General features: G+C 45.1%; 1 protein-coding gene across 3 annotated transcripts in view; it reads right to left on the bottom strand.

Moving 5' to 3' along the window:
* Positions 1 to 19,941, bottom strand: part of LOC144829079 (putative 2-ketogluconate reductase) — a 384,668-nt gene that overhangs the window by 71,459 nt on the left and 293,268 nt on the right. For all 3 annotated transcript variants that reach the window (XM_078687852.1, XM_078687851.1, XM_078687853.1), the window contains one exon: positions 3,155 to 3,251. In XM_078687852.1, coding sequence (XP_078543978.1) covers positions 3,155 to 3,251 — 97 coding nt within the window. The remainder of the gene's footprint in view (positions 1 to 3,154; positions 3,252 to 19,941) is intronic.

The raw sequence follows: 19,941 nt of genomic DNA, 5'->3' as shown, positions 1-19,941 counted from the left end.
CGCCACGCTCTCTGTGTGTGCCAGAGTCACCAGTCAATGCACAGTGAACCGCACGAGTCACGACTTTAAAAAAATTAAATTCTGAGGCAGGAGGACATGTGCACTTAATGCCGCGTGATAGACCCGGCCCCCATAATTAAGTGCCGGCTCAAATTAAGCCCTGATCTTGGGCCCGATTCACAGAACTAACTTAAGACAAAATCCTAAACGTACTCGCATTTACTCATTTTTATATTCACAGAAGGCACTTAATCATTTTGGTATTCACAGAAGGCACTTACTCATCAATGAGTGAGTGCCTTCTGTGAATACCAAAATGAGTAAGTGCCTTCTGTGAATACCAAAATGGTAGTAAGTTTAGAATATTGTCTTAAGTTGGTTCTGTGAATCGGGCCCCTTATGTCGAAAGGTAGCAACATGAAAAAAAGGGTCCTAAACATTGCACAAGGTGTATGTATCCTAGTTGGCCTTTTGTATCACAGAAGGCTGCAGGAAGTTCTCTAAGGCTATGTGAAATATCCCTTTGTACTTGCATATCTGCAGTATATTGGGTGAGTTCTGAATGTGACTTATGCACTCACGTTCAATTTTCGCTCAAGACACTTCAAAGATCATTTCACATGATTTAGGGAAAATCTTCCTGACATTTCGGTTTTTTCAGATGAAGCATAATGGTGTGACTTTACACACCCTTACTTGACTCCTAAAGAGATTTTCTGTATTTTCATGTCCGCGGTAATGCTGAGAGAAGGATGAAACAACCTAGGAAACGTTATAAGGAGTTTTACCTGGGATATCCCAGCTCACAAGTGATTTATATGTAATCTTTGACCTGCCACATAAACCATTAACAGAGGAACCCCATTGGCAAGGTGAATATGTTTCTGGTAGGCTTCCTTTACTAAACTGTCTTCACATCATCCCACCTATAAGGATCAAATATTTTATATGTGCCCTCTTCACAAGGCCAGCCACTCTCAAATAAACATTCTAAGCCAATTAACTTTCATATACTCATCTAAGTATACCATCGGAGAAATAGACAGTTCCGCAACCAAAGACTGAGTGATCAATACATTTCACAGTCTGGTAGCTCAATCCTAACCCACCATCTTGCGCAAGCTCAGGGTATCCAAAATGGAACCACTGACCTCCATTGCTTTGGCTCACACACATGCACCATGCATGTATCAGGCAGGATACACATTTTAAGATGCTTAACCCGCAGTTGGGATTTTTATCCTGAAGTGCTGGGCCACCACATACCAGAGGAACTTTACGCAGGTTTTCCTATAGGAATCCACTCCAGTGACTTAGCTAAAAAAGATTTGATCACACGATTAATTCTTCAAACATAGGGGCCTATTAGGATGGCGGACGGACCTGCGTCCGTCCGCCATCCCCGAGGTGGAGGGACCGTCCGCAGGGGCAGCGGTGGTCCCTCCAGTGCAATTAGGATGTGACCGCCACCCTGGCGGTCACATCCTGTATCTTTAACCTTGCGGCAGGTGCTGCTTGAAGCAGCACCCGCCGCAAGGTTAAAAATGCATGTTTAACATTTACATGCACAAAGCGGCAGGCACCGCAGGGTGCCTGCCGCTTTGTGCATGTAAATGCTGGGGGGTACCATAGGTACCCCCCATGTGCACCCACCACCACCCAACACCCTGGGGGCCCGCAACGGGCCCCCAAACACCAAAGACCACATGCTTTCCCCCGGCAGAAAACCCGCCGTGGAAAAGCATGTTTCCCTCTGCATCCTAATATGGCTGGCGGTGTCTGATAGATACCGCCACCATATTAGAGCTTTTCCGCCGCGGAACTGCAGCGGAAAACCGGCAGACGGTCTCCCCGTCCGCAGATGACCCCCCTGCCATCCTAATCTGGCGGGGGGTCTTTTCTATCACCACAGCGGTGAATCCGCATCCTCCGGGCCGGCGGTGGCTTCCGCCGGCCCGGAGGATGGAGATTCACCGCAATCCTAATCGGGCCCATAGTATGCTGCCACCACTGCTCTACATGCTAAGCCCAATGAAAGGAGCAGTAGACCTCTGGCTCAAAATACAGCATGCTTAGTGCACTCCTCTAGGTCAAAGGACAAGTTCCTGACTCTGAGAAGCTCCTGAGCAGGTCTAAGCCTCTGCTCACAGACTATACAAGCCTGATACAGGGGCCAAAAATAAAAAGCCAGGATGCCAGACACATGTAGTCGTGCACTCAGGGTAAGGGTACACATCTGTTCGGATGTATGACGTTACAACGCATGCTATTACAACGCATGCCTTTACGACGCAAGTTTTACAACGCAAGTCGTTTGCAACGACTTGCGTTGGGGGGCGCTGGATAGTGAATAGTTTAATTTACTATTCCAACTCCAGTCCCCGTGGATAGTAGGGAAGGTGTTGGAAACTATTCCCTATCCTAGAGCGCCCCACAGCGCAAGTCATTGTAAAAGTTGCGTTGTAATGGTTGCGTCGTAAAGGTACTTCGTTGTAAAAGTTGCGTTGTAAAGGATGTTCCCCCATCTGTTCACTATGCAGAGGACATTCCTGTCCCAACGGACTCCAGTCTGGGTAGGGAGAAGAGAAAGTTCAAGGAAATGCCTAGGGCAGTAGGCCTCTATCACTATAAAGGGCAATACTGTGAAAGACAACTAGAAAAGCACTGCCCCAGGGCAGACGTGAATTTGCAGCTTCCTGGGGTCAGCACATGTGTGACTGACGAAGCTTCTGCTTGAAGCAACCGCTCTGACATTTACTGAGCAGGCGGTACTTCAAAGGTGGATAGAGAGTCCCCCTTCAGACAGGTCCAGTGAGTGATTGCACCCACCCAAAGGCGGATGTCTGCGGGGTCTATAGGACTCTCTTTCCCCCTCCAGCAGGCAAGCCTTAGATGGCACACAGATTTGCACCACAGAAAGATGGTCCACAGTCAGTGTGCCTCCTGATGGCCGCTTTGCCTCTGCACTGCAGCTCATAATTTGTGCAGGTGCAAAGGCAAAGCGTTCTTTTATCTCTCTCTAGAAATCCAGGTTTATCATGCTCAGAACGCTAAAAAGAAGTACAAATACACACAGGCTTGTAAGATGAAGGCTAGTAGGCTACATGTTTGGTTGACAAAAAGAAAGTACAAAATAAATCATGAAGCTTTATACCTTGGTAAGGGTTCTGGGTATGTCACGTCAAGGGCAGCTGCCTTTATGGAACCGCTCTGTAGTGCCTCCACCAATGCATCTTGATCTACAACTCGGCCTGTATTGAAGTAAGAGGGCATTTAGAGCATGTCAACAGAGCACACATCCCATTCTGGTTCCCTAACCTATTTTTGAAATTCAGTAATCAACTTATGGAAGGTTTACTCCTAAAATAGGAATAGATTTCTAACTTTTTGGGACTTGGTGAGCATTAAAGTGCCTTCCTAAACCATAAGTGCCATCGACCATAAAATAACATATATTATAATGTAAAGAATAACACAAAAAATGTAACACTTAACATAAAACACTGCAACGCAGTACAACGTAACATAACATCTTGTTCTCTATACCATTGTTTTAGTATATTGCACATTACATGTGAGATGTTCTGGTTTGAAAATTTTAATTAATTTCTTCTACATGTCATTTGTAATTCACTATAAACTATTGTTTTTGTTCAGTCCATCTTACAAACACAAAATGCTTTGTGAATCAAGCCTATTGCTCACAAACAGTCGAACTTAATTGGACCCCGATTAACATTTCCAAGGGTGGAAAAGGTGTAAATTGTTACTCTTCAAATACTTATCAATAATTATTAGAAATAAAATAAAATAATATCAATAACAATGCTAATAATATTGGAATACTCCTAAATTTGAAGCACATTTCAGACATTTTTTTTAATACACAGAAGAACCTAGCAGTACAATAGCAAATCCACTGCAATCATATTTCAATGAGCACTCCAATGCGTTACGTTTACATTGGCGGAGTATTTTTAGGTGGAAAATTCAGTAAGCCTAAATGTGACTCGACTGTAAAATGTTTTGTCCACTGTGAAAGTTTTTTTCCCCATGGAGAACCTTCTTCCCTTACATCTCCATTGAACATGGGGGTGTTCCATCCCCATTTCTGCTCTGGTAACCCACGCAATCACTCCTTTGATGGGATCTAAAATACTGCCTTTTCAGAGTGGGAAAGTTCTTCACGGGGTTTGTGAATACCCATATCATGTTTATTTGTGGGTGATCAACTAATTTTGCAGGGTAGCCCACAATGAAGGAAACATATTCAAGAACAAAGCCTAAACTTACAAATGCAATAAACCTTGCACAAGTGTATTTTATGGATGTCAAATCCCACCAATCAAGATTTCTTCAATCGGGATTGAGATTGTTCACAAAGATTTTGTAGTGACTTAGGGCCAGATGTAGGTCACCAAATACCGGTCGGTAGCGGCCGATTTCGGCCGTTACCGACCGGTATTTGGTGATTGAGATGTAGGGGGCCTATATTTTACAGAATCTGTAAATTTACTGATTCTGTAAAATACCGATTCGGTAAATTTATCGAATCGGTAAATCTATATGTAGGTGGCACTGGAAACAGTGCCACAGGCCCTTAAGAATTCGTTATTTACCATGACATACTATGTCATGGTAAATAACGAATTCCTGTGTACATGCACATCTGTGCATGTACACCTGTGCCATGTGGCACACATACATGCCCTAAAGGCATGTATGTGTGTCACATGGCACACAAGCCAGAATCAGGGGTGCAACAGGGCGTCAAAGTGCCCCCTTGCAAAATCAGTAATTTTACCGAATCTGTATTTACCGATTCGGTAATTGACATTGATTACTATGGGCCTCAAGGCCCATAGGAATCAATGGCAATTACCGAATCGGTAAATACCGATTCGGTAATTACCGAATCACACAGATTCGGTAAAAATTATCGAATTTTTTCCTACATCTGATTTACCGAATCTAGAATACCGAATCGGTAAAATTCGGTATTCTAGAGTCGGTAAATCAGATTTACCTACATCGGGCCCTCAGTTTTGTATTTCTCTTGGCTTAATACTAAATAAGTAAGCTGGAATTCAGTAGTAAGCCAGGAGTACTACAGGAATAAGTCACTCTCACCCAGACCAAAATAGCCTATTTTATGAACTCAAGAGCAACTTAAGTGCATAGAATACGCTACAAAAAAGGAAGATAATGATTTGTGGTGCCCTTTTGCATGTACATTTTATTCCTTTGATTTTATCAGCGTTTTGTAAATTTTCAGCAAGAGATTAAATCACCACCAGAAATAAGAATGATAAAAGGAGCTATCCTGGTAAGGTGCCTCGCTGACATCTGGAAATTAGGCCATGTGTTCATTCTTAGGTCTCTATTGGTTTGTACAACAGTCTAATAATTCCAATGAATGTCTTTCTTTTTATTTATATTATGTCCTTTATAAAGCCTCATTTAACTGAAACAACAAAAGCTTTAGCGATAAAGATAGCGACAATGTTAGTTTCAAAAGTAAATTTCGTCTCACATGTATAGTACTTACTAATTGTTTATTTGTTAGGAATGTATGCATTTTATATGAGTCTATAGCTACAATCGTTAATGTTAACAATCTCATGGTTAGTAGGTAAGAAGCATTTAATTGTTCAGTTAAGAGACAGTAAAATGAAAAGAGAAATAGTAACAGTGAACACAACATCCTTCAGGCTTAAAGTAGAACGATGTTAATCACAGTGATATGTCCCCAAAATGACACCTCACGTTAAAAGGAAAGTACATAAAAAACAATTATAAAATAAAATAATCACCGGATTGGACAGTGAACACAATAACCACTCTTCCCGGGTGAGATAATTTCTCAATCATAGCACTGTCAGATAATTTTCCTATATTTATAGCTTTGATATACACATTAAAAAAGATGCTACTTCTTTCTTCATTGATTATTTAGTTCACTAAAGTATGCTGTCGGGCAAGGGTCGCTGGAGATGTGATATTCTTTTGGAGTATTAGTTGTGTTTTTATTTCTAAAACAGAAGCATCTGAATTGTAAATTTTTCAGAGAATATATTATTCAACTTTTTAATTGGCCACCTTCAGTCACATCAGAGTTGCTACTGACCGCCCTGCTCTCAGAGGAATGTGCTTAATGCAGTCAGGAGGCAGGCTGTAGGCATGACACAGTTTCACAAAGAGCTGGCATTAGGGAGGTGCAACAGTTGTCGCAGCACTAGGCGCCAAGCACATGGGGGTGCCTTTTGCATGACAGGCTATGGCGAGATACGAGCAGCCTGCAGAGATTTTATATGCCTTGCATTTTTAAAAATATAATTTCCACAGCATGATAGCTCTGGAGGTTAATGCACTTGATGGTGAGATCTGTGATTTGTCTAGTCACAGTTTTGACTGCTGATAAAACAGCATAGAGGATTAATGTTTCTTCCGCAAAGCACAACATGTAACATGCAGAGCACAGATTTGTATTCTATGTAGCTTACTGCTTTTGTCACAGAGATACTCTTGTTATTTGGAGTTCATAAGTTTAAATCCTTCTAATATAACACAATCAGCTATGAACATCAAAGCTCTGCGTGCAACCCATAGGTATAGAACCCTATTGGTTTTTTGCTCAATATTTCGTTATACTATCAATCAATCAATCAATCAACAATTTATATAGCGCGCTACTCACCCGGCAGGGTCTCAAGGCGCTGGGGGGGAGGGGTCCCTTACTGCTCGAAAAGCCAGGTCTTGAGTTGCTTCCTGAAGGAGAGATGGTCCTGGGTCAGCCGTAGGTGGATGGGGAGGGAGTTCCATGTCTTGGCCGCCTGGAAGGAGAAGGATCTTCCTCCGGCGGTGGCTCTGCGAATGCGTGGTACGGTGGCGAGGGCGAGGCTGGTCGATCGCAGCTGGCGGGTGGGCGTGTAGAAGGTGAGGCGGTTGTTGAGGTACTTGGGGCCCAGGTCGTGGAGAGCCTTGTGTGCGTGGGTGAGGAGTCTGAACGTGATCCTTTTGCTGACGGGGAGCCAGTGCAGGTCTCTCAGGTGGGCATAGTTGTGGTTGTGGCGGGGGATGTCCAGGACGAGTCGTGCGGAGGCGTTCTGTATGCGCTGGAGTCTTTTCTGCAGTTTGGCAGTGGTTCCTGCGTAGCGGGTGTTACCGTAGTCCTGTCGGCTGGTGACGAGTGCCTGGGTGACCGTCTGCCTGGTTTAGGTGGGGATCCATCGGAAGATCTTTCGGAGCATGCGCAGGGTGTTGAAACAGGATGAAGAGATGGCGTTGACATGTCTGGTCATCAAGAGGGAGGAGTCCAGGATGAAACCCAGGTTTCGTGCGTGGTCCGTTGGCTTGGGGGTGGTGCCCAGGGCAGGGGGCCACCAGGAGTCGTCCCAGGTGGAGGGGGATGATCCCAGGATGAGGACTTCCGTCTTGTCTGTGTTCAGCTTCAGGCGGCTGTTCTTCATCCATTCGGCGACGTCCTTCATTCCCTCGTGTAGGCTGGCTCTTGCGGTGGTAGGGTCGTTGGTGAGGGAGAGAATCAGCTGGGTGTCGTGGGCATAGGAGATGAGGTTGAGGTTGTGTTGGCGTGCGATAAATGCGAGGGGGCACATGTAGACGTTGAAGAGGGTGGGGCTGAGTGAGGATCCTTGTGGTACGCCGCAGATGACTTCGGTGGCCGCTGTTCTGAACGGGGGGAGGCGGACTCTCTGGGTTCTTCCGGCGAGGAACGAGATGATCCACTCCAGTGCCTTCTCTTGGATTCCGATGTTGCTGAGGCGCTGTGTTAGGGTGCGGTGGCAGACTGTGTCGACGCTGCAGAGAGGTCCAGGAGGATGAGGGCAGCTGTTTCCCCGTTGTCAAGCAGGGATCTGATGTCGTCGGTGGCTGCCATGAGGGCGGTCTTGGTGCTGTGGTTGGCTCGGAAACCGGACTGTGAGGGGTCGAGGGATCCGTTCGTCTCGAGGAAGGCGGCGAGCTGTTTGTTGACGGTCTTCTCGATGACTTTGGCAGGAAAAGGGAGGAGCGAGATGGGGCGGAAGTTCTTGAGGTCGGTGGGGTCTGCTGTCGGTTTCTTCAGGAGGGCGCTGAGCTCGGCATGCTTCCAGCATTCCGGGAAGGTGGTGGTGTTGAAGGAGGTGTTGATGATGTCCCGGAGTTGGGGTGCGATGATGGAGTTGGCCTTGTTGAAGACGTGGTGGGATTGGAGAGCTCTTTGATGATGCTGAAGAGTTCCTTGCTGTTGTGGGTGTTGTTTTCCAGTCGTTCTTTGAATGTTGTCCTTTTGGTGGTGCGGATCAGCTGGTGGTGTGTGCGGGTGGCGATCTTGAGGGCAGTCATGTTTTCTGTAGTCTGGTCGTGGCGCCAGGCTTTTTCGAGGGTGTGGTAGTTTTTCTTGGATGTTTTGAGTTCGTTGGTGAACCACGAGGCTTTCTTGCTGCCTGATCTGCTGGGTGGGTTCTTCAGTGGTGCAAGGTCGTTGGCGCAGTTGGTGAGCCACTGTGTGAGGTTGCGGGCAGCTTCGTTGGGGACCGTTGCGCTGGCGGGGGGTTCTGGCTGAGGGAGGTGGTGAGCTGGTCGGCGGTGATCTTGCTCCAGCTCCTGCGGGGAACCTGTTGCGGGTGGTGGTGAGTCGTGGTTCTCCTGAAGCTGAAGTGGACGCAGCTGTGATCAGTCCAATGAAGTCCGGTGGAGTGGCTGAAGGAGATAGGCTTGCTGGAGGAGAAGACGGGGTCAAGCGTGTGGCCGGCATAGTGGGTGGGGGTGTTCACCAGTTGCTTGAGTCTGAGGTTGGCGAGGTTGTCCAGCAGGGTGGTGGTGTTGCTGTCATTGTTGTTCTCCATGTGGAAGTTGAGGTCCCCTAGGAGGATGTAGTCAGAGGAGGTGAGGGCGTGCGGGCTGAGGACGTCTGCGATGGCTTCGCTGAATTGTGTGCGTGGGCCCGGGGGTCTGTAGATGAGAGTGCCTCTGAGGGTGGTCTTGGGGTTGGTGTGTATCTGGAAGTGAAGGTGCTCGGCAGCGGTGAAGGTGTCGTCGGAGTTGCTTGTGATGCGGATGGTATTCCTGTGGACGATGGCGATGCCTCCTCCAGTCTGGTTGACGCGATCCTTCCGGTTTTCCAAGAGGGATCCCTTTAGGTATTAATGCAGTCTTATTAGTATGATACTCCCAATCATTGTGTTATGTTTCAAAACCTGCGTTTATGGACCAGATTCACTAACTCTATGCTCTTGACACAAACCTGGAGCAAAGTATTGTTTTGGCGTTTATTTTCAAGTAATAATCTAGAATTGCATTAGACAGTAGTCCTAAAGTAACACAAGGTAGCACTATGCGCTACTTTACATCAAGGAGGAGTACTATGGGTGTTACATGGATGTTCCCTTTCACCCACCCATGGATTATGAACCTAATTCCAACCCACTGACTTTGGGAAAAAGGTATTTGCATCATAAAATTACACCTAATCGATGCAGGTGTAAAGTTGGAGACAAGATTTTGTTTCACCAAACCTTCCCAACTTTGCATGTGCGCTGCACCGAACAGCACACATACAAAGTGGTAAAGTATCCATCCTTGTCAGAGCATAGAATCTTGTGCTGGAAGCTTACCCTTCCAGTATACAACCTAAACTTGATATCACACACACACACGCCCTTGCACTACGGTGCAAGCGTGTGTGCAGTGGCCCACGGCAGTCTAAGAAGAGAGAGCAACAGCACCATATCTTAATAAAGATGGTGCTGTGGTGCTCTCTCCTTTGCATGCAATGTAGTGCAGCAACTTTGGTTGCTGCGCTGCATGGGAACTTTGTAAATCCGCCCCACTGTCTCTCCAGACAAAGCTTCCTTAACTTATTAATGCCTACTAGGATGAATGCCATGTGACTCCTACACCCTGTAGTCCTTATTGTCTTAAGCAACATTTCCTATGCATTCATTTACATACTTATTTTGCTCATTGGCTCTGCACAATAAGTTTGTGATCAAAGGCGCTCTGACACGGCACTGAGATGAATGTTGCTATAAAATACATGTGTGAGAGAGGCTAAGGAGAGATGGGGCTCCTCTAAAGGCTGGTAGGGAGGGAGTATGTAAATAAGTTAATTGGTTAAAGGGATTATGTTCTAACAATGAATATCGTTCCGTTCACCACCAATGCTGGAGCCAGCCCACTTTCATATCTATCTAGACATAACATGCGACCTGTGAAACTGGGCTTCGGTGTCCTGCAGTGTGAGAAATACAACAGACCAATCTTCACAGAAGAAGCAGCACAGACTAAAACGGCCTGACTCATTAAGAGGCAAGAAAGGTACAGGTGGGTGAAATAAATGTCAACTGCACTACCTAGTGGGGAAGTGTGGCTCACTGGTTAGAAGAGGCAGACCCTGAAGCAGAGATCGGCCCGGGACCAGGGTTCAATTCCCAACGCGGCAGGGTCTTGGGTCAATGTCTGCGGACTCGATAATTCTCGCTGAGGTGCCTACACTAACCATAGGTCCCACTCTGCAACTCTGGGCAATAGCTTGCTTAATCTCCACAACGGCGCCAGGGATGCCTGGCTTCACCTTGGAGGTGCCCAGGAGGGACCATCTCACAGGGAAAGCCAGGACGGGTTTCCCAGCGGTATACAGCGCCAGGACACTCCAAGATGGAGTAACAGTGCGCTTTACAAGTATACTTACTACTACCTAGAAAGACACACAGAAGCATATTCTCAAGCATTTATCGCCACGTTGGCGCCAATTTTCTGCCGCTAATGTGGCGATATTTTTATCGCCCTATTCCCAAACTGGCGCTAACAGCCGTTAGCAATAGCTTACTACCGTTTGCGGCTGCTATTACCTTCGCCAACGGTGGTAGCGATACCTAACACTAATCATATGCAATGTAGGCATTCCAGTGTGAAAACGCACACTAACCCCACTTCGGAATATTCTCAACGATCGGCCGGTGATGCGATCAAAAAACTGCTGCTAGAGTCCATTAGCTGCTGGAACTTAAGACCAGAAAATAGCTGGTCTTAAAAATGGTGATTACACTTGTGGCTACATCTCAGCAGGTTTTGATGCGGGACAGCGCTGCAAGCAATGTAGCCGCGCTGCCCTGCTACAAAACTACAGTGCAGGAATGCGCACCATAAATAAGGTAGTGTTGTATGACTTTATTCGATATAAAATATATCATAAAAGTGTACACGTAACCAATTTCATCATTTTTAAACAATCAAATATTAAAAAGAAATGGTAGCTCGTTGTCATACAAACAGTACAAATAGCGACATTCCACATGATTAAAACAGTATTACAAAATGCGAAAGATTCCTTAAAAACTGTACAAGATAAAACCAATTTGTCATAAACAATAAAAACCACAGTGTTAAAGGGGGACCTCACTTGGATGCCAAGGTCTAAGCAGTTTTTACCATCAGAAGCTTGCTTCTGGTTAACCACGCACAGCCCAAGTTTTTAGCTGCCCCTCAGATTGTGCTAATGGAGGATGTGTCCGTTCTTAAGATACGCAGCGCCTCCCTTTAATTCTTGGCTCCCAAGTTGGTACATACGGGTTTCAGCCATTTTCTTCTCGCGTGTTTGTACGCCGGACAGGCGAAAAGAAAGTGGGGAATGGATTCTGTAGGAGAGGCGCACCCAGGGCACCTGCTATCTTTCTCAATGTTAAGATTCCACCCTACTGTGAAATCCTTCAATGTGAGTGTTCCAAACCTCAGCTTCAAATATAGTACCCTCTCTCTCGGATTTTCAATAAAATCAAGAAAGGGTTATAATTTAGAGGTGGGCTTGTGATCTAGGAACTGCTCCGTCAAGGTGCCCTGCTTAGGGTTTCGTATGGTTTCTATGGTGATCCACTCCCAGTAAGCTTTCTTAACTGCCTGTTTAGGCGGCGGGGTCTGACTTTCCCATGCCTCTGCCAATCTGATATCCCCCACAAGCTGTTTCAGTTTACATATCCACTTTATCTTGTGGCCCGTGTCTAAACGGACTAATTTGGTCAAGGCAGAAGCGTAGTTACACAGTTCTGGGGTCCTTCTCAGGCGCACCCAGAATAATAAGGGGCGTAGCCTTGCTATTTTGCTAATTGGATGTTTTCCATAATCATGGCGGAGCGGGACTAGTGGGGTCGATGGAGGGAGCGAGACCAGTTCTCTAAAAAACTTATTCTCAGATCTCGCTAAGTCTGTGGTGTTCTCAAATCCCCACAGTTCTGCCCCATAAAGGGACAAAGGCTAGGCTTTTCCCTCATAAACTTCAATGGCAGGGGCTACTGGTCTACTATGAGAAAGTCGCTGATGTCTTGCAATTGCCCCTGAAACTCGTTTGTGGGTAAGCAACATTTTTGACAGATGGGAGTTCCACTTCATCGAGTTGTTGACCCGTACACCCAAGTAGTCGAAAGCTTCGACTAATTCTAATGGAGAGTCATTCAACTTAAATAGAAATCAGCGACTGAGCCATATACCGGTAACTAAGCAGCCCGTGACCAACTTTCCGATTTTCAACTGTCCAAAAAAGTTATTAAAACCCAAAGTAGACATTGAAGAGGGGACACATCAATCACTATTAATACCAAAACTCCAAGGTAGATCTCAGGCGTATAGCTCAAAAGAAGAAGGACAACAGTTCATCGCTATAGAAGCAAGTGTCAACCAGTTAGCCCAAATTAAAAGATTAAAAACATCAACACACATAGAGGAGATCGTCCACGCAACAAGCTTAGGTACAGAGAACTCAAATAAGGTCGAACTTGCGACCCTATCGACAACATCAAGTAACGCAGACTGGAGTCTGTAAAGTATCGATGGTGACCACTCACAATTGAACATAACACAAGGGAGCCTAAAGGGTGAACAAAAAAATAATGGGAATAAACTACGACAAAAAACTTGGACCACTGAGCAAGGGATTAAACACTACACAAGGACACAGGAGTGCAGCAGGCACAAGTCAAATAAGCACGGTGGCCAAAGGGTAACGACTAAAGGTGTAGATAACAAACACAAAGTAATTCTAATCCCGGATACAACCATGAGTGTCAATGCTACTTCTAAAAGGGACAAAATAAACATAAGACAAGTTACAGCAAAAGTCGATAAGACCAAGCAGGATCAGTTACAAGTAAAGATACTTACAGAGCAGTATGTTGAACATCGAAGCATAGGACCGAAAAAAGACGTAAGGTCAGATCTTGCGACTACCACTAATGAATACACACCCAACACAGAACTACGCGGTCAAAAAAGAGCAGGCCTGAAAGTAAAAACTAATGGTGGTATGTTACCCTGAGCAAACAGGGAATGATGATCATAGCCAGCAGAAAAAAAATACAATAGATAATGTAAAGGCTAATGGAAGCAATAAATTAATGAGAATTCGGCCGATCGACAACTTACAGCTCACTTTTGTGCAGTCGAATACCACAAACCCAACAGCAACGGGAAAGTTACTTTTTATACCCAATTACAAAACACAAGGCGCACAAGATTATCTAAACCGAGGAAACATCTTATACTTGATATCGGCAATCCGGAGCCTCACCCACATAACATCTGCCGACCTACTAGCAATTGAATTTATTAACCTTGGCAATAATACAGTCAAGGAATGTACCCTCACAACTTGGAGGAATGCGAAATTGTCAAGGAGATACTCCATGAAATCACAAAATTTGAAGAGTGGGGTATCTCGCTCAAAGAAGAGGAAATCCCAGGTTATCCATCTCTCCTATTAAGAAAGCGTTTTAAAAGAGATGATCACACTTGGGCAAGTCGATCAACATACTCGGTACTGCAAGGTGCCAGGGGTGCAGAACCCCCTAAAATCGGACAGTCGGACAGACAAAAGCACAGTATAAATGACCATTGAATCCACAGTTGCGCGGGTAAAACTGAACGAAGCATTGTAAAAGTTCTTTCCTGGAATATTGCTGGTGCTAAAGAAATTTTAAACGATAATAGGAAAATGGATACCTGGGGCACCTATGATATCATAGCCCTGCAGGAAACATGGCTAACAGAACCAATTGATGTTCCAGGCAGAATAAGTTTTCATGTCAATGCTACCCGCACACAGCGTTATGGTAGAGCGAAGGGGGGTTTGGCAGTCTACATAACTATTGCATTAAACATCAAGGCCTCTCAACTGGCCGCCTCCTCAGAAGAGATGCAAATTATTAAATTTGAGAGAGCAACACAGGCTAGCATCAGAACCATCATCTTAATTAATGTATATGCTCACCCAAAAATGAAAGTAAAAAAAGAGTTATTCCAACATATTAACAACATTATATCTGGGATCCGCCTTGATCAGCCTGCATGGGAGATAATCCTTACGGGTGATTTCAACGCTAATCTTATACAGTTACCAGAAGATGAGGACAATATCATTACCGCCAATGAATGCTGGGCCGTTGAATCACAGGAGATTCCGCAAGCTAAGAAGATTGACAAAGTGGGCAGGCAACTGATGTGGGACCTCGAGAATCAAGGGTTGCGAGTGCTAAACGGAAGAACTAAACAGGACAAACCCCCCTCAAGCACCTATATAGGCCCTAGCAGCAGCACAATCCTGGATTATACCATAGTTTTGCTCCCCTTGCTGGGATTGATAAAAAATTTCAAAATTATAGGTATTGCAGATAGCGACCATTCAATGCAGCATATTGAGATCAAATTGGCACTGTGTAAACATCTACAGGCCCCAATATATGCGGGGGAAATATCAACAATCAATCTAAAACGTTTAAGGTGGACGAGCACCTCACTCCCGCAAATAGAACAGGACGCAAAGCTTTTACTGCAAACAATAATTAAGGAAAACAAACTGTCTGTAGAAACATGGTCTGCCTTTGTGAATAAACTACCTAAGACTGGCACTAAGTTTAGCGAGAAGGCTAACCAAGAGAAATATGGTCATTTCAACAAGACCACACTTGTATTAAGAAGATGTCTGAGGAAGTCCATGAGACTAGCACAAGGCCATAGCTCAAATTCACACGTCTGGCAAACAGTCCGATTAATAAGGAAACAATATAAGAAACAAATTTGGACGGGAAAAAAAATCGTATTACTGACTTCTGGACCAAAATATTGCACAATATAAAAAAATCTGATTCCAGAGCATTCTGGACACAGGTAAATTCAGTAAGCAGGTCAGTACAAGCAATAAACACGACCTGTGTTACGGAAAAGGCATGGATTCAACATTTAATTGACTCTTTTTCGATAAATACATTGATGCCGCTGATCGCAACAGAAAACATAGCACATTGTACACCCAATGCAGTGAATCAGAAGAGCTTTGTTCTTGCATATTTAAACAATCCAAGTAATGAACAGCAAGGCACTGATCATACATCCTGTTCATACGTGGAACAAGAAATTTTGCAAATAATAAAGAGAAGCAGGAAAGACAGTGCACCAGGACCGAATGGCGTCCCCCAGGCTATCTACAAGGAGGACCCCCAGTTTTGGGCCTGTAAGTTCAACAGCCTGTTCAAGTCAATAAATAACACAAGTCGGCTCCCGGAAAGCTGGAGAGGGGCGTTTATAAATCCGATCTACAAAGGCGGAGACCGTAAAAATCCAGCGAATTACCGCCTGATAGCACTTATTGACGCAAAATATTACGCGTCCCTTGTGTTAATCAACCTCATAAAATGGTCTGAAGCCAATAACAAAATTCCGGCCAACCAGACAGGGTTTCGTCGAGGCACAGGCACCATGGCCAATGCAATGGCGATAAGTTTGATCGCCGAAAAAAGTATGCAAAGTCATCAAGCACTGTACTCCTGCTTTGTAGACTTCAAGGCGGCTTTTGACCGTGTTAGCCAACAGCTACTCTCGTCAAAGTTAAAGCAGCAGGGCCTGCCAGACACAATACTGAACCCTATAATGGACCTGTACACTGATACCTGGATGCAGGTTAAGATCGACAACGGGCGCCAGCTAACACGGAAGATCAGCACGTATGACCGATTAAAACAAGGCTGTGTCTTGGCCCCACATCTTTTCAATTTATTTATGGTTGACCTAACAACAAGGCTGGATCGGATTAATGCCCACCCACCTCGGCTAGGAACACTACGATTAACACACCTTTCCTATGCCGACGATGTGGTCCTTCTCAGCCAGACGAAAATAGGCCTGCAAAGCCTTCTGCATGAACTAGCTGGATACACAAAACAAAATCTTCTTGAAATAAATAGCAAGAAAACTAAGATCATGATAATAACTCGCCGTCGTAAAGCACCGCCACTCTTCGTAATAGATAACAAAAAACTGGAAGTAGTGGATAGCTATAAATATTTGGGAATACAACTGGACAGGCACCTCAATTTTTCTTGCCATTTCAAGGTCATCGAAAAGAAGGGAATAGCATTGTTGTATGCTTTTAACAGTTTATCGAAGCAACTAAAAGGCCCCCTTTTCAATCCCCTTTTGACAGTCATCAAAGCCAAGTTGCTTCCTACAATATCCTATGGCAGTGTGCTACATCATGGTAGAAGCGCCAAGCGTCTAGATAAAATTCAAACAAGTGTCTTCAAGCGTGTTTTTGGTTTACCGTGCAATGCTTTTCCGGCTCAGGTCCGGTTTCAGTTCGGCCTGCAGTCTCAAGAACTGCAAAAAAAAATGAGACTGTTAAGTTCTGGTATGACATCTGGATGCACAAGGAAATAGAAATTAATTCCGCCATGTGGGAAGCAATGGAAAACAGTCCCGATTCTCAATATACCAAGTTTTTAAAATTTTCCCTAGAAACCTCCGAATTAGCAACCCTGTTGCACACCAAGCTACCTGTACCGACATTCAAGCTGGTAGTTAAAAAGGTGGCAAACAGTCACTCCCTGATTAATGATAAGTCAATCCTTAGCCACTGTTCACATGCCTGGATGATACTTCAATCGTATAACAAGCCCAAACCTGTGCCCTACCTAGGGCTTGCCTTTCCGTCATACATCAAATTAAAATACCTCAGCATAAGGATGGGCAGCCTTCCAGCAAATGCCGATCGACCGGACTGGAGGACCCCAGGCCCCAAGGAGTGTGACTTATGCGGTGCCGCAAAACAAAACTTTATCCAGCGGATCTGCATCTGTCCAGCATTGGATCAGGAACGTCGGAGCTGGTTAAAGGCCAAGTTCAATGAACATGGAACACGCACTTGCCGTTCCGCAATAATACAAGTCATGTGCACAGTGGACCCACAACTGATCTGTAGAACAGTCAAATTTATTACGAAGTTTGAGAACAAAAGAAGACTCATCGTAAAGAGCCAATAAATAATTTCGATTTTACTATCACGTAAGAAGTTGTACTTGCCATTTTGGGTCAGCCCACGTCCAGTGCCAATGGACCTGCACAACTCATAGAAGATCGATTAAATTTGACATTAAGCTTATGGAAAAAAAAAAAGATATGAACTCTTGCACAAGACTAATACAAATCATGATCATGTGATCTGTAACGGCATTGACTATGCATACGATGTTTTTACAAATGGTTTTAATTTTTAATTATGCATGAACATTGGTCAATTTTAAATGATGCACTTTATTTTTGTAATAGTTTTTATTAACTACACAATAAAAGAAATACATTCAACTTGATGGTGTTCTTGAACCGTTTGGATGGTGCCAGTGCCATAAGCTTGGTTTTAGAAGTATTTATACACAGGCCCCTGAAATCACAAAACTGGCTGGACCGATGTAAAAGTTTTTGCAGTCCCATTGGGCTTTTTGAGATCAATAGGGTATCGACGTCAAAAAGCAGCGTGAGCGATTTTTCTCCTGCCAGGGTTGGTGCATCGGCTGGGTCCTCCCTCAAATGGTCTACCACCCCATTGACGAATAGGGAAAACAAAGTCGGGGCCAAAACGCAACCCTGGCGTACCCCTCTGTCTACCCCTACCTTCTCTGTCAGGTATCCCTGGCGACCCCACCTAATTCTGGCGTAATTCCCCTCACGGAGGTGTATGATGAAGTCCAGAATCAGAGGGGGAATGCCCAGGTCAGACAATACTTGCCAAAGCTTGGCACGAGGGACCAGGTCGAAGGCTGTTCTTAAGTCAATGAATGCCAAATATAGGCTGCCTTTCTCGATTATCACAGATTTCCAGTATATTGTAAGGAATCTGAAGCCCTGGTCCATCGTGCCAGCCCCCTGTCTGAACCCTGCCTGAAAGTGTGACAGGACGTTGTCCTCGTCCATCCACAACCTAAGCCTCGTAAGGAGGACCCTGCCGACCACTTTCTGGACAACATCGATTAAACTAATCGGTCTGTAGTTGGCAGGGTCCTCCCTATCCCCCTTCTTGTAGATGGTCACTACCTCAGCACCTTTCCAGGAATCTGGAACAGGATGTACTCTCGCGATGAGATTCATTACCCGAAAAATGAAGAGGGCCCACAGCTTTTGGTCGTTTAATAATAAATCGCCAGGAAGGCCGTCGGGACCCGCCGCCTTACCTGGCGCTATGCTTGCGATGGCCGATGACACCTCTTTAAGCCCAAATATATCCCCTGAATTGGGGAACTCAGTGGTAAATAGCCGAGTCCCCTGGTCAGAGGCTATACTCCCTACGCCTCCCGAATACAAGCCATAGAAATGGTCAAACCATTGGCGACCTGAAATGTGATTGGGAAGCGGATCTGCTCCCCTCCTGGTGCTTATATTGATGAGTTCCCAAAATGTAGTAGAATCCTTCTGGAGTGCAGCGGATTTGAGCTCCTGCCAGTGTGATTCTTCCCACAAGCGCTTCGCTTGGTCTATTGTCCTGGAGTAAATCTTTCTTGCTAGTCTTATTTTAGTCTGGTCTTTTGCCCTAAGGGCTAGTGATAAATCCTGTCTTTTTTCCCTGCATAAAGCAGAGTACAACAGATTGGTTGCTTGTTGGGTATGAGCTTTCCTATCCCTATTGCCCTTAATGCAGAAAAATTCCCCCAATCTTCCTATGGTCTCCTGATATAGCCCAGGGAACTTGGAGTCCTGTGTAACCTCGGCGGTGGAGTTAAATAGTTCAAGGTCCATGGTCCTCTGCTCCATGAAATCCCTAATGTTTGCCAGTAACTGCAGTTGGATGGTGTTACCTCCCTTGTCGACAACATCGAGGTTCGGTCGATCGCAATGGATGTAGTGTCCTCCTGTCGTCTAAATTGCATGGACAGAGGATTGTGGTCACTATCGAGGCTTGGAATGACCTCCATATCAATAAGGTCAGCCCATAAACTCAAATCTAATAATATATAATCAATGCACGAGGGGGAATTGATCCTGTTAAATGTGTATGATCCAAGGGGGTCTGAGCGGGTCCTACCATTAGCTGCCCTTAGATTGTGCTCCAAGGTTAAGGCATTAATTTGTATGGCTCTTTGGGTCCATTTCTTTATTGGCGCTATGTTAAGTGGTGGAATGGCCCACTTGGCATCCTCTTCTACAATGCCCAGGATGTCTTCTCCGCTCAGGGTTTCGAAAGTGCAGTTAAAGTCACCTGCAACAATAATCCCCGCGTTGGTATCTATAGCAGACAGTTCTAAATCTAGGGCTGTTAAAGTAGATGTCGCTTGAGCGCCTGGAGACCCTCTAGCGTAGATATTGAAGATCTCCAAGTGGGCAACATTTTTATCCCCTCCAATCGACAGACGCAAGATGTCCTCTGAAGGGGTATTGTGTTTAGTTACAGACCAATTGTGAGAAGTTGGCCTGATGTGCAGTGCTCACTATTCTAGTGATCACTATATATCAGTCCAAACAACCCTTATTGATGATTGGTTGTAAGTCAACCTTATAGACCAGCTATCCTAGTAGCATGGATACGAGCAGTCTAAGGCTAAGACTCTAGAGGGCGTGTTAAGCCAGCTGTTTTACCATCACATTACCCCTTGAACACCCAGTGAAAGGACACCACACAAGTGTTATGAAAAT

Source organism: Lissotriton helveticus, chromosome 4_1, assembly GCF_964261635.1.
Source record: "Lissotriton helveticus chromosome 4_1, aLisHel1.1, whole genome shotgun sequence".
Lineage (NCBI taxonomy): Eukaryota > Metazoa > Chordata > Amphibia > Caudata > Salamandridae > Lissotriton > Lissotriton helveticus.
Note: the sequence above shows the minus strand (reverse complement) of the source record. Positions and strands in the feature narration are given on the sequence as shown.